Source organism: Canis aureus, chromosome 20 (genome assembly GCF_053574225.1).
Source record: "Canis aureus isolate CA01 chromosome 20, VMU_Caureus_v.1.0, whole genome shotgun sequence".
Classification (NCBI taxonomy): domain Eukaryota; kingdom Metazoa; phylum Chordata; class Mammalia; order Carnivora; family Canidae; genus Canis; species Canis aureus.
Window position 1 is genome coordinate 23,078,529 of NC_135630.1, and position 13,301 is coordinate 23,091,829.

General features: G+C 34.8%; 1 protein-coding gene across 7 annotated transcripts in view; it reads right to left on the minus strand.

Annotated features, from left to right (window-relative positions):
• AFG2A (AAA ATPase AFG2A) overlaps nucleotides 1–13,301 on the minus strand; it is a 353,318-nt gene that overhangs the window by 321,402 nt on the left and 18,615 nt on the right. For all 7 annotated transcript variants that reach the window (XR_013358870.1, XR_013358872.1, XR_013358871.1 and 4 more), the window contains exon 9: nucleotides 13,009–13,264. Coding sequence is in view for 4 of the 7 variants with exons in the window: in XM_077861116.1 (XP_077717242.1) it covers nucleotides 13,009–13,264 (256 nt within the window). In the remaining 3 variants the exon portion in view is untranslated. The remainder of the gene's footprint in view (nucleotides 1–13,008; nucleotides 13,265–13,301) is intronic.

Consider the following 13,301-nt stretch of genomic DNA (forward strand, 5'->3'; position numbering starts at 1 on the left):
CTAAGAATAAATGATGAATATTATGCAAGACTTCTTCACAAAAAACTTTAAAAAATTAAAGACCTAAAATAAGTGAAGGGATTTATCATATTGATGGATTGCAAAGATGTTCACTTTCTAATTCTCCTTCAAATTGATCAAGAGATTTAAAAATTCCAATCAAAGTCCAGCTTGGGGTGGGGAAGCCTATCAAGCTGATTTTTAAAAAAGATTCATTTATTTATTTGAGAAGGGTGGGGGGGCAGAGGGAGAGAGAAACCAAAGCAGACTCCATGCTCAGCGGAGTTTGGGGCTAAATCTCACAAACCTGAGATCATGTCCTGAGCTGAAACCAAGAGTTGGATTCTGAACTGAATATGCCACACAAGTGTCCCAATATTTTTTAAAGATTTGTTTATTTGAGGGATGCCTGGGTAGCTCAGTGGTTGAGCATCTGCCTTTGGCTCAGGACGTGAACCTAGGGTCTGGGATTGAGTCCCACGTTAGGCTCCTGTGGAGAGCCTGCTTCTCCCTCTGCCTGAGTCTCTGCCTCTTTCTCGGTCTCTCATGATTAAATAAATAAAATCTTAAAAAAAAAAAAAAAAAAGATTAGTTTATTTGAGAGAGAGAGAGAGAACATGTGAGCATGGTGGCAGGGAAGGGAGGATGACAGGGAGGGCAGGACAGAGGGAGAAGGAGAGAGAAATCCAAGCAGCCAAGCTGATTTGTCAAGTTATAAGCAAATGCAAAGGGCCAAGAATAGTCAAGACAATCTTGATAAGAAGAAAAAAGAAGGATCACTTATTTTCCAGAATTAAAAGCTTTTAATAAAGCTGAAGTGATTAAAGACATTTCAGTAATTCACACAAGGATAAAGAGATCAAAGAAACTGAACAGAGAATTCAGGATGAACCCAAACTCTTGATATATGACAAAGGTAACAATGTAGAGCAAGGAAAGACAGATGGTCATTTCATTAACTGGTGCTGGTACAACTGATGATATACATGGAAAAAGGGAATAAATTATAGATGGTAATGTGAAAGGTAAGACAAAACATCTTTAGAATGAAAGAAGAGAATATAAAATATTCATGACAGTGAAATTAACATAGTTGGGTTGTTTTTGTTTTTGTTTTTGAGAGAGAACTAGAGTGTACCAGAGAGGAGGGGCAGAAAGAGAATCTTAAGCAGGCTTCATGCCCAGCACATGAAGGGGAACACAGGGCTTGATCTCATAACCCTGAGTTCATGACCTGGGCCAAAATCAAGAGTCAGATGTTTAACCAAATGAGCCCCTCAGGTGCCTCAATAGATATAAATGGATTCAAAGGGGCAGCCCTGGTGGCCTAGCGGTTTAGCACCACCTTCAGCCCAGGGCATAATCCTGGAGACCCTGGATCGAGTCCCACGTCAGGCTCCCTGCATGGAGCCTGCTTCTCCCTCTGCCTGTGTCCTTGCCTCTCTCTCTGTGTCTGTCGTGAATAAATAAAATCTTTAAAAAAATAAAAAAATAAATGGATTCAAAAATCACCAGCCACAAAGAAAAATATTGATAAATTGGTTTTGTTATATTTATATATAATAAGTATATTATATATAGTTACAAACTTCTGTTCCTCCAAAGACAATATGAAGAGAGTAAAAATCAGAGTAGAAGATATTTAAAATATACATGTATGTATCCAAAGGTCTCATAACCAAACTATATTAAGAATTCCTACAAATCAATGATTTTTTTAAAAAGCAACACAACAGAAAAATTGTATGCATATGTGAATAGTAAAAAAAGTTCTGTGAACTGTCTGTACAGAAGGCTTAATCAGTCCTAATATCAGTGAGAACCTAGAAAATAAGTAAATAAGTTGACTTGTGTGCAAAACATACTACGTTGCAAAATATGTATTCTGTATATGACTTACAGCCCTCACAATGAGTTCTCATTTTCAGTATATGTTTATACAAAAGGATATGTTTGGTATGGGAATGGGGGTGAGAAAGAAGAAAAGAACAGGACTTGAGGAGAGACAATAGCATTCCTTACACTTAATTAATCTGAAGGTATATTTTAAAATAACAGTTCTCAATAAGAGAAGCACTATGCCATACTGCATTACTTACTTGGCATTCAGTTACAGTTCACATTAAAATAAAGCAACTATTAATATAAAATATTATATCATGAAGGCACTGGGAAAATATTCATCAAAAAGTTACTCTTTCAGAGGCACTCTTCTTCAATATTAATTCACCTATTCACTCATTCAAAATATTCACCAAGCACACCTCCTAAACATAATTTATTCAACAAACGTATTGAACCCTTACATGTAAGACTACACAGAGCAAGAAGCAGATAAGCCTCTCAGAGTCTAGCAGTCTAATAGAGAAGACACATAATAATAATTATAAACTGTGCAGAGTATTATGACATGGAAGGTACAAAATGGTACAAAAACACATGTCAGGGACATCTAACCCAGTTTTGTGGGACTAGTCACAGTTTAGAGTTAGACAACCCTCACTGAAATCATTTAGTGTATTCTTCTGTTTTACAAATGAAGAGACTAAAATATGTGTCCAATCTCAAGTTGTCAGACCTGAAAAATGAGTTGATGTTAAACTGGTAACATGAGAATTGAGGCCACAGAGGAAGCAGAACATATTTGAGGCAGAGGGAATAGCAGATACAAAAGCCTAGGGACAAGAATGAGCATAACTTTAGAGATTATGAGGCCCTGCAGAACAATAAAAGACAAAATCCCTATCCTTAAAAGAATTCACACTTAGAAATATAAATGAACATATTTTATATAAACCTAAATCCAGCTCAATTAATTTGTTTTCAGGTATTTGAGAAGACAACATATAGCATGGTCAGAAATGGAAAAAGAACAATATGGAAAATTACAGATTTGTAAAAGCTATAAAAACTTAAGGGATCGATGAAATTCCTGCTATAAGCCTTCAAATTCTTTACGAATCTGAGGTTCCACAATTCTAGACTCTCTATAGAGCTACTCTATTTTATACAAATGCTTTTTGAAAATAACGTGCAAGTTGAAACAGAATTTATATGAATTAAATGTTAAATAAATTAAATAGTAAATCAGAGCTTGCAAAAATTAAAGATCCTTGGAGCTATTATATTAATGAACCCAATTCTCTGTGGTCTGAGATCTGCTACCAGCTCAGGTGTCACTTAACAAAAAACTTAGCCTCTTTAGTCATATGTTATCTCACTTATTAAATGGAAAAAATAAAATATATTTTATCTGAATTATTTTTTCACCTTTAAAATTCTATGACACTAAGCTTAAATGATTGGACATCAACCATTCCTAATAAGGCCATCCTAGAGCCTATGCCAAGAAATTAAATTTAAAAATATATATATATTTTTATAAAACAGAAGTAAACAACTAGAAGGGCAAATGGACATATGTACATCATCAGTGAATATAGCTTAGGGCAAGCTATCTATGATATTTCCTTTTCTTACTAAGTTTAATTTTTAAAATGTAAACAAAAACAGAAGCAGTACATCTCTGTTCTTAAAAAACATAACTTTGAGACAAAAAACAGGTGTAGTTAATTAAACAATAAATCTGTCATTTTGTTTTAATTATTTTATTTTCCAATGCTCTCAAAAGTTTTGAGAATAGAAAACAAGACACAATGAAGAAAAGTCAAGACGCCTAAGGCAAGCCTAATGCCAACACATTCTTTCCAATCTAAAACATGTTCCCCCTCAAGCTCCACATTACTTTCCAGATATAATCACTTCCGGACAAGAGCAATTACTCTAAATTCATGTTCTGCAAAACCATCTGCTCCAGATTCAATCAACAAACATCATCTTGCCCTACACATATGGAATCCTGACAATTTTATACCCAGTGCTTACTAAATAATGATATTATTTTTGAGACTGTAATTAGGTTCCTTCATTGGAAACTAACAATGAACTTAAACTGATCACAGGAATAATAATGCTTTTCGGAATTACTACCTACCCTACAGACATTTAATTATATGAAAAAGTAACATGAAACATGGCATCTGGATGTCAGATTTAAATTGTAAAAGTTGAACATAAAATTTCCTCAGGCACATGAAGACTGAATGCAACGATAATAAAATCTAAGTCTTTTTTAAAACATATTTTCTTCAAAATATCCAAACTATGGAAAATGTGTTTTATCTAGAGCCTTTACTCTCCCTCAACTCATTATTGAATATAGACAAGGTGATAAGTATCATTTGATACATCACTGGGAGAGTTCCATTTCTCACTGCTCATTACTAGAAAAGAAATCAAACAAAATACCCTCAAAGAGGGTATTGTGGTTCTTGCTTTATTTGTATTCCAAGTGATTGGTGTCACATAAGCTGATTGTAGGAGCCAGGTCTATTATGAAGCCACTATCACTTTCAAAAGTTGCTTTTAAAAGTAATGGCACTATAGAAGACATACTGGTTTCAAGATCTGAATCTTGGGCCAAGATTTCACTCACTGCCTGAGCCTGGACAGATCACATAGTCTGTCCCCATCTATGAAATAAGGGAATGTATTAATGATTTCTGAGAGGGTCTTCTAGTTCTAAAACATTAAGATTCATTCACTTCACCAGGCCCAGGTTTAATAAATTTTCCTAAAAACATAGCTTTTAGTTTCAAATCTTTAGTATCAAATTATTTACCTACTTAGCTTATCAACCGTATTACAAGGTTGAGTTAAAAAAAAAAAAAAAAAAAAGATAGTTGACTACAGCACAATTCTTATGCCAAGACAGGTTGAAGATTTATGGCCCTGGTAGACTGGAACAAGGCCCAGGTCAGAGATGAGGAACCAGGAAAATAATGGAATATAATTTGATCTGGTTTTGACCTGAGGAAGAAAACAGGGCACAGAGGTGGCAAAGGCAGAGGGCAGGGCAACTAGATTCATTCGTTTTTTCTGGAAGGTACAAAACTCTAAATAATAACACAACATTAAAATTGAAAAATTAATTCACAAGTACTATCTCTGTTCCCTCAACTTTCAAAAATCCCTAAATTTATCACAATCTAACAGCAAGTCACAGGAATCCACTATAACTATTCTCTTCCAAAGCCCCCGTGCTTTCCCAGGTAAGAAACTAAGCAATGGATGTCACTGTGGTCTTTAATACTGTTGATCCTGGCTCCACTACTTATTTAGTATATGATCTTAGGAAAGTTTCTTAACCTTTCTTTCTTTTTTTTTTTTTCTTAACCTTTCTGACTTAAGTTTCCTCAGCTATAAAACGAAGATAAAAAAATAAAATAAAAAATAAAAAATAAAAAAAATAAAAATAAAAAAATAAAACGAAGATAACCTTATAAGGGATGCAGTGAGTAAAAAATGCATTAACATGTATAAGGCACTTTAAACAGTGGCTAACACACTGGATTAATGATAACTAATAAAATATTAATTCTAATTACTTCCTCTCTGCAATCTTCCCTTATTCGAGTTAGCACTTTCTTTTAGTTCTCTTCCCATCTCTCTACCCACTCCCCAGTCTCCTATACCAGATCTTTTCTAACAAGCCAACCACTGAATGGTGGTGTTCCCTAGAACCCCTCTTCTCTCCTCATTAGCATTCAAAAACCTCCCTGATCATTCACAAACACCCAACACACTGTACTGTAATTACCTGTTACTCCATAGTACTTGCCTGGGCATGCTGAGCTCTAAGAGGAGAGGTCTAGGGCCATCTTGTTCACTGAGGCAGCCCTAGCACCCAGTGCAGTGTCTGGCTCAATAAATGAATACATGACTGAATTCTACTCACTCCAAGTGATTTCATTCATTTCAATGGCTTCAGTCACCATCTCACTGCTGACAAGTTCCAAATCCCCACCAAGACTGCTCATCTCCAAAGCCTACAATTCAAAGTCCTGCACCTCAATGGTAAGGGGAAAGAGGACTAGGCAGTGGAAGACAGAGTAGGCAGGAGGCAGGTATCACCACAGTCCAGATGAGAGCAATGGAAACAGTTTCATTTTTTTTAAAGCTCAAATTCTGAATAAATTTTGAAAATCAAGCAGACAGGATCTGATAAAGAGTTAAAAATAATTTAAAAAAACAACTCAGACTATTTAGATATACTGATTTTACTTCTGTGGTTGCTTTAATTAGGAAGAAAACCTTTCCTCAAGTTTCCTACTTTTATAGTCTTGGCAAGACAGCTCGGAAAAGTTTCCACTAATGAAGTAAATGGTATATATCACTGAGAGCTTAAACAGAATCAAAACTACCACCTGTTTTTCTGAAACAGACCATTCAGCTCCAGTCATTTCAAATGAAGAGCAAAAGTAGTATTAAGATACCCAATTCACTGACCAAAAGAAAAAAAAAAAATTCACCTCTTATTAAAAAAATCCTTTTTTTGGGGGGGAGGGGGCTCTTTCAGATAAATCTATTCTTGAGAAATCAATGAATTAATTAGAAGAAATTCCAATTCTGAGACGTAGGTATCCTGCACCTCTTTGAAACAGTTGAAAGGAGGTAAAGGTCAGGTCCTGTTTATTATAAATTTTAGCTATAGGAAAAGAAGCAAGTCTATCTATGGAGAAACAGAACCTGGCAGCCTCTATATTCAGTGTTGTTCCCAACATCACAAATAAAACTCCCACTACATTTCATAATTACAAAACAGAGGAGAAAATTGTTTCATGAGATTTTACACTGCATAAATACTTATTTACCCAGACACAATAATGAATAGATATGGTCCATTATAAAATGCATTAATTAGAGTAATGATCATGGTATATCAATTTAATTTTGTTGCTCTACTGTAGGCCTGAAGCAGACTCACATGTAGGATGGAGAGGGGAGAGAAAGACTATGATTGTCTATATATGACATGAGAGCTACCCAGTTCAGCAAGAAAATCTGTCATGGAGGCACCCCAAAACAAGCCCTACCAAATTAGTTCACATTTTGTTATTGATGGGAAAGACTTTTACTTATCCAAATTCAGGAAAAATTACTTCTCCAGCAAGGTAAAGGATCCTGCCAGATTTCCCTAACATCACCTGTACAGGAATAACCAAGAATACTTCATAAAATACCAGTACTGCCAAAATTCAAATAAGCTTCTACCAGAGAAATGCACAAATACACACACAAAATTTGAATGTTTTTTTAAAGGAATGAAAGTGATACTCTTTGAAGTTCTATAGAAACCAGGACTACTGCAGCCAGACTACATTTTTAAACCTCGTAAGAACTTCTAAAAAAAATACTGTATCCATGGTTAGCAGGTGAGGAAACAGAATTTAAGAAATTAAATGGGTAGTGTAGCATTTGAATCTGCAGCTCACCAAAAGCTTTCCTTAAATACCATTACTTCCCTGAATTTCACTTAAAAATACTGAATTTTTGCAGAATCAATATTTTAATTCTAACTTAGAAAACATTGGCAAAATTCAAAAAATCATGGAAGATTTTATCCTTTCATAAGAGCTGGACCACTGCATACTTTGTACATGATCCTCCATAAATTCCTATTAAAAGCTAGTGAAGGGTGAGAGAGGGGAGCAACAGATATAAATATCTCAGAATTCTGGTATAAGACAATAAAAGTTTCTGCCTCAAAAAAAGTTATGTTATAGTAATTAGACTCTGTATTATTATTAGACCTACTTAAGTGTAATAAAGACAAAATCATTGTTTGAATAAGAGTTTTAATTCTTCCTGTCTGTGATGCTATCTTATCAAGGCCCAAATATTTGGTATGAACATGTTGAAATGATGTGTAATCAACAAGGATGCTAAAGATAAATTCTTAGAATGTGAAGCAAGTACTTCCTTTCTCTGTAAACAAAATGACTGAGTCCACTTCTTGAAGAAATCAAGCTCTATTTATATTCACTCTCCTGAAATGGCACAGGCAGCCTTAGAAGGATAAGTTTATAATAAATCCCTATATTTGGAAAACATTGTTGCTAAGCATCTTCTAACATTCAGCAGAGTTTATATAATTCATGTCTCTGCTACATAATTAACATTTCATGTTTTCCAAAAAAGTGTGGTATGCTTATCTATGTTGTTAATTTAAAACAGTATAAATTTTAAGGGAATTAATAAAAGGCTATGCAACTAATTAATTAGAAAGGCAGCCTAATCCCAGGAAGAATACAAACATAGATATTAAATGTCAGGATGTGTCAGAGTTGAGCTTGTAAACAACTTGTCCGCTTGAGATAAAACATTTCAAAATGCAGCTGCTCTTTGCTTAAAAAGGTGAGCTACAAAACATTAGGCTTTTGGACAAGTCACAACATATCAAACCACACTCTAGCTCAAAAATTAATTGTAAAAAAACCATAACATTTGAAAGTAAGTTTCACACCCAACCCTCAATATTTAAACATTGTATCTGTTCAGATAAAAGATCCAAGTGCTGAAAGCAACACTACTGTGGTATTTCCAATTTTCATATTCACTATGAGGACAAAATTAAAAGATACAGAAAATATTTAATAACACTGGAAAAGATTATAAAAATTGAGATAAGCACCCTGTAGAAGATGTAGATCACTCTCACAAACTGGAATAGATTGTAAAAAACTTCTAGCCTCTGGAAAAGAATGCACAAACAAGTAATATTCTAAAGGGACTTTGATCTTTTGTATTAGTATCCCACAAACAATAACCTTTAGATTACAAAAAACAATGGGAAACATAATCCACTTAGGTTAAATGAAATTCTGAATCACTTTACTTATGCTATTATTAGACACCTGTGTACCACTCTATGTTAAAAAGGGCAAGGTTTCCCTGACTAGAAGGCACTCTAGAAAGAAGGAAAACTATTAGACAGCCAATGAGCAAAAAACGCAAAGAACACACAGGTCCACAAATCTTAAGGAAGGAAATGTTCTAGGAAAAACGTAAGTCCATATTTTTATTTGTATTCTTAATTGTTAATTCTTAACATTTTCCTTAATTGTGGCTGTTCTAACTTTCAGAAAGGTTATTTTTAACTTTTATTCAGAACCATTATATGTACCTACAAGACAAACTTGGATACTTATTTTCTTCTAGAAAGAGAGTTAAATGATATAGTTCAGAATAGTACAACTGTCACATAAAAAAGACTCGGGGGAAAACTCAACACCATCAGAGGTAGTCAGAGATTTACAGTCCCTAAATTTATCTAGTTATTTAAGTCAGTTACAGAGCCTCCAAAAAACAGGGTTAGTGAGCCAAGATGATTGCTTCTCAAAGTATAGCCTGGCATCCACAGCATTGATAGCTCCTGTAACTTGATAGAAATGCAAATTCTTGGGCCCCACCTGGACCTAATAAATCAGCAGGATGGGGCCCAGAATTCTGTTTTAACAAGCTCTACAAGTGATTTTTATGCAGGTTAAAACTGGAGAAGCACTGGCCTAAACCAATAATTCAGAATATTTGTTCATAGGCAACTGCAAGACTGGCTGCTTTAAAATCAGTTGGAAAACAAATACTGGCTCCAGTTCCCTACTTCCCTTAATTTAATTAAATCTGGAGAGGGAATGTGTGTGTAGCTTCCCAGGTGAACCTGATGCATACTGAGGTTTAAGAACCAATGTCTTACCTAAGTTAGTGGCTCTCAAAGTGTGGTCTGCAGACCAACAGCATCAGCTGTGAACTTGTTAAAACTCACAAGCACCAGCCAAGACTGAATCAGCAACTCTGGGAGTGGCACACACCCAGCAATCTGTTTTACTACATTCTCCAAGTGATTCTGATACATGAGCAGATCTGAGAACCTCTGCTCCAAGTGATCCCACCTGAACTGAGCACGTATGAAATGAATGTGGATTTCATGGAGAAGAACAAATTACAGAAAGAGATAGAATTAACTTACGTACTCAGGAATACATCTCCTGGAGCTAGACTATCTCACTGTCCTCACAAATCTGGAAGTTAAAGTGCCTTTACTTCCCAGATATGCCAGTGGACATTCTCAAGCTGTCCACGCAAACATAGCACAACTGGCAAACAATGAAAAGTGCCTCCTGAAAAGCACTGGTTTTAAACAAAATATATTTCTCATGACTGAGAAATTTTGTTAGTAGGAAGCTAAAAATGGACTGGAATGTTCAAGAAAATAGTGATTTGGGCATCACAAAACAATACCTTATTTACTGCTACCTATAAAGGTAGCAATAGCCACCTGGAGTTGTTTTCTCAGCACAGACAGGGATTTCTGAAGGCAATAGAGGAGAGAGGAACATGAATCTCACCAGGGGTTTAAAAACAACACCGATTTAACTCTCAGGTTAATAAACATTTTTATTGCTCTACAAGGGCAGTGGGGTGGTAGTCTCATTATGTCTCCCAGCTTTCACATATATTTCTCAGATCAAACACTTATTGAGCACCTACTATGTACCAGAAATTATTACTACTACCTCCAAATGTTAATATATTATCATGACTTTTTAAAAAAAAAACAGTGATTCTCTAAGGTCAATGTAATGATTGCAACTGCTTCTACTACATGGTTCTTAAACTTTATTCTGCTACATAGAGAATGAAACTACATAACAAATCATATGTTAGTATTTAAGACAGTATACACAAAACCACCTATTTTCCCTACTGGACACTTTAATTTTAATGCTAATCTTTTTAAAAACTACCTTCTCATAAACCAATTCACAGACTAGAGGAAAAAAGATCAGTTCAATACTGATAATTTGAAATTACTATTAAGTCACATTAATAGAAGTTACTATTTATTTACTGCTTGTATGTGCCAAGTATACCCCATATCTCCCTCTTTTTCTCTCTCTCACCCCTCTATCTTCAGCTTGGAGGCCCCTCTCCATCCCACTTTCTCATCCTTTCACAACTTTTTAAATTAAATGTAACATAGTAAAGGGTACAGTCTTTTAAATCTTCTTGTTATTCCCCTAAAGTTCTTGGGGTTACTACAGTGCCCATGAGGGTAGATGGTCCTATTTATATCTAGTATGTAAATTACTTTATCACATTTCCCCTTGATGTCCCAGGACACAATTTACAGATTATACTTACCTTTGAAATAAAAAATTAAATAAAAAAAGCCTTACACCACTTTGACAAAATCATGTGTTTTATGATTTAATTTTGATGCACAGCATAGATTTGGAATAAAAGGATCTTAAATTTAAATCTTAGCTCTGACACATACCAGCTGAGAGACCTCTCCTGAGTCTATCTGATACTCATATCACAAGGTTGGTGTGAGGATCAGTGGGAAAGAATGGATTCTCTTTCCCACCTTCTCACCTGCCTTATTCTGCCTGTGGAACTCTTTTTTTTTTTTTAAGCTTCTTCTTAGATGTGACTTTTCTATATAATCATAGCATTCCTCTCCCCATAGGAAAAGTCACTACATTCTCCATAGTTTAATGAGTATATATCTCACTGTGTAAGTAGTTATTCACAAATCTCTCTTTCATCTTTTTTCTGGACAGCAAGAAGCCCAGAGCCTTCTAGAGTACATGAAATATATGAGAAAGTAAAAAAAAAAAAAAAAAAAAAAGTCTGATAAAGGATATTGAAGAATGAATCCTTGCCTAGATGGTGAAATCCAAAGCAATACCTAAATAGTAATCCAGACTCTTCATTATCACCCAACGGAATGAAGGAAGCAAAGTTATCCCCTGATACTTCTTGTTCGCTAGGGAATTCATTTTCATGACTAAACCCACCATTTCTTGTGAAACACAAGAAACTAGATAGAAAGGGACCAAAATGCACCAAAAGAATGTTTGTATTTGCCTTATAGCCTATCTAACCTATAGTTTCCAACTGTGAGTCCTCTAACATGAAAATTATGATAATGATCAAAAAGAATAAAACTGATTTTCTCTACCAACAGTAAGATATTCAAAGACCCCTAAATATCCCTTCCAAGTTTTCTCTTTAAACCTGCTTTTTGTTCTATATTCTCTTCTCTACACATATTGAGCCAGATTAGAAAGATGAAAGGCCTAAAGGAAGGGTCTTCAAAACCTATTATGTTAGATTAATTGTGAATCAATAATTTGGAAGTTGAAGTTACCATATTTCTATACTAAAGCTCTAAAACAACTAAATTTCCAACTCAAAAATCCAATTTCTTCCATTACCTAAAAGGGCTAAACTTTCTTTAAAACATCTTCTGAAAATGTTGGATAGGTCACAAACTGGAACAAGAGCATACAACTGAAAAAAATTCCTTCTAAAATATAAAAGGACCTAGAAACATATATCCAAGGGAATAAATTTAAGGAACCTGAGATTACTGGCAAACCAGGGATGCTATGAGGTATATGCCCAGCCTTTAGAGGCTACCAGAAAATAAACACATCTTCTTAGGACCAACAAACAAATGAAAACAAAACAACGAGATATTTTTTCAGTAAGTTCTTATTTGCCTGATGAAATATATCAATAGCTTATAAAACCTGCCCTGATTTGAATACATTTTTCATGGTTAAAATTACTCTGAAAAATTACACAAATGTTAAAAGGTCTTAAGGGCTTCCAAAGTAAAGACAGTTATGCCTAGATAGATTTCTTAAAGCCAGTCAACTGATTAATAACAGCCCTTATACATTTTCAGACTTTAACATCACCATCACACACTCTGAGGTATAGAATTTTTAGATTTTGCTAAGTACTTTTTCAGCACTTCAAAAAATACAAAGTGGGCTCCTTAAGGAAAATTCTGATCCTCCCGTAGGCACTTCTCCCTAATTTCCATAGCACGATATCAATAAATAGTTACCATCAATACTGCCATTAATGAATCTAATTATACAGGTGTGTGTGTGTGCGTGTGTGTACACTTAGGAAAAGTATGAAAGGATATATACTATCACAGTGGTTACCTTTAGGTAAAAGTGATTTTTATTTCTTTTTTATAGTTTTCTGACTTATCTAGTTTTCAATAAATATATATTTCATGATTAGAAAAAAATTGATTTCAAGAAATAAGATATAATAAGACTCACAGTAGCAAAGTATACTTACCTGCTTCATTACATAAGGCTTTCAAGTCTGCTCCAACGTACCCATGAGCACTATTTGCCAGCTGTAGCAGTTCAACTTCAGTGAGTAAATGGGGTACCCTTTGAAGCAATTTCTGGAGAATATCTAGCCGATCTGCAGCATTAGGAACTCCAATCTCTATCTCTTTATCAAATCGTCCTGGTCTTCGAAGTGCAGCATCTAAGGCGTGAGGGCGATTTGTGGCCCCAAGGACCAACACCTGGCCTTCACTTCCTTCCTTACAAAATAAAATAAGAATAAATTACACATTTTTC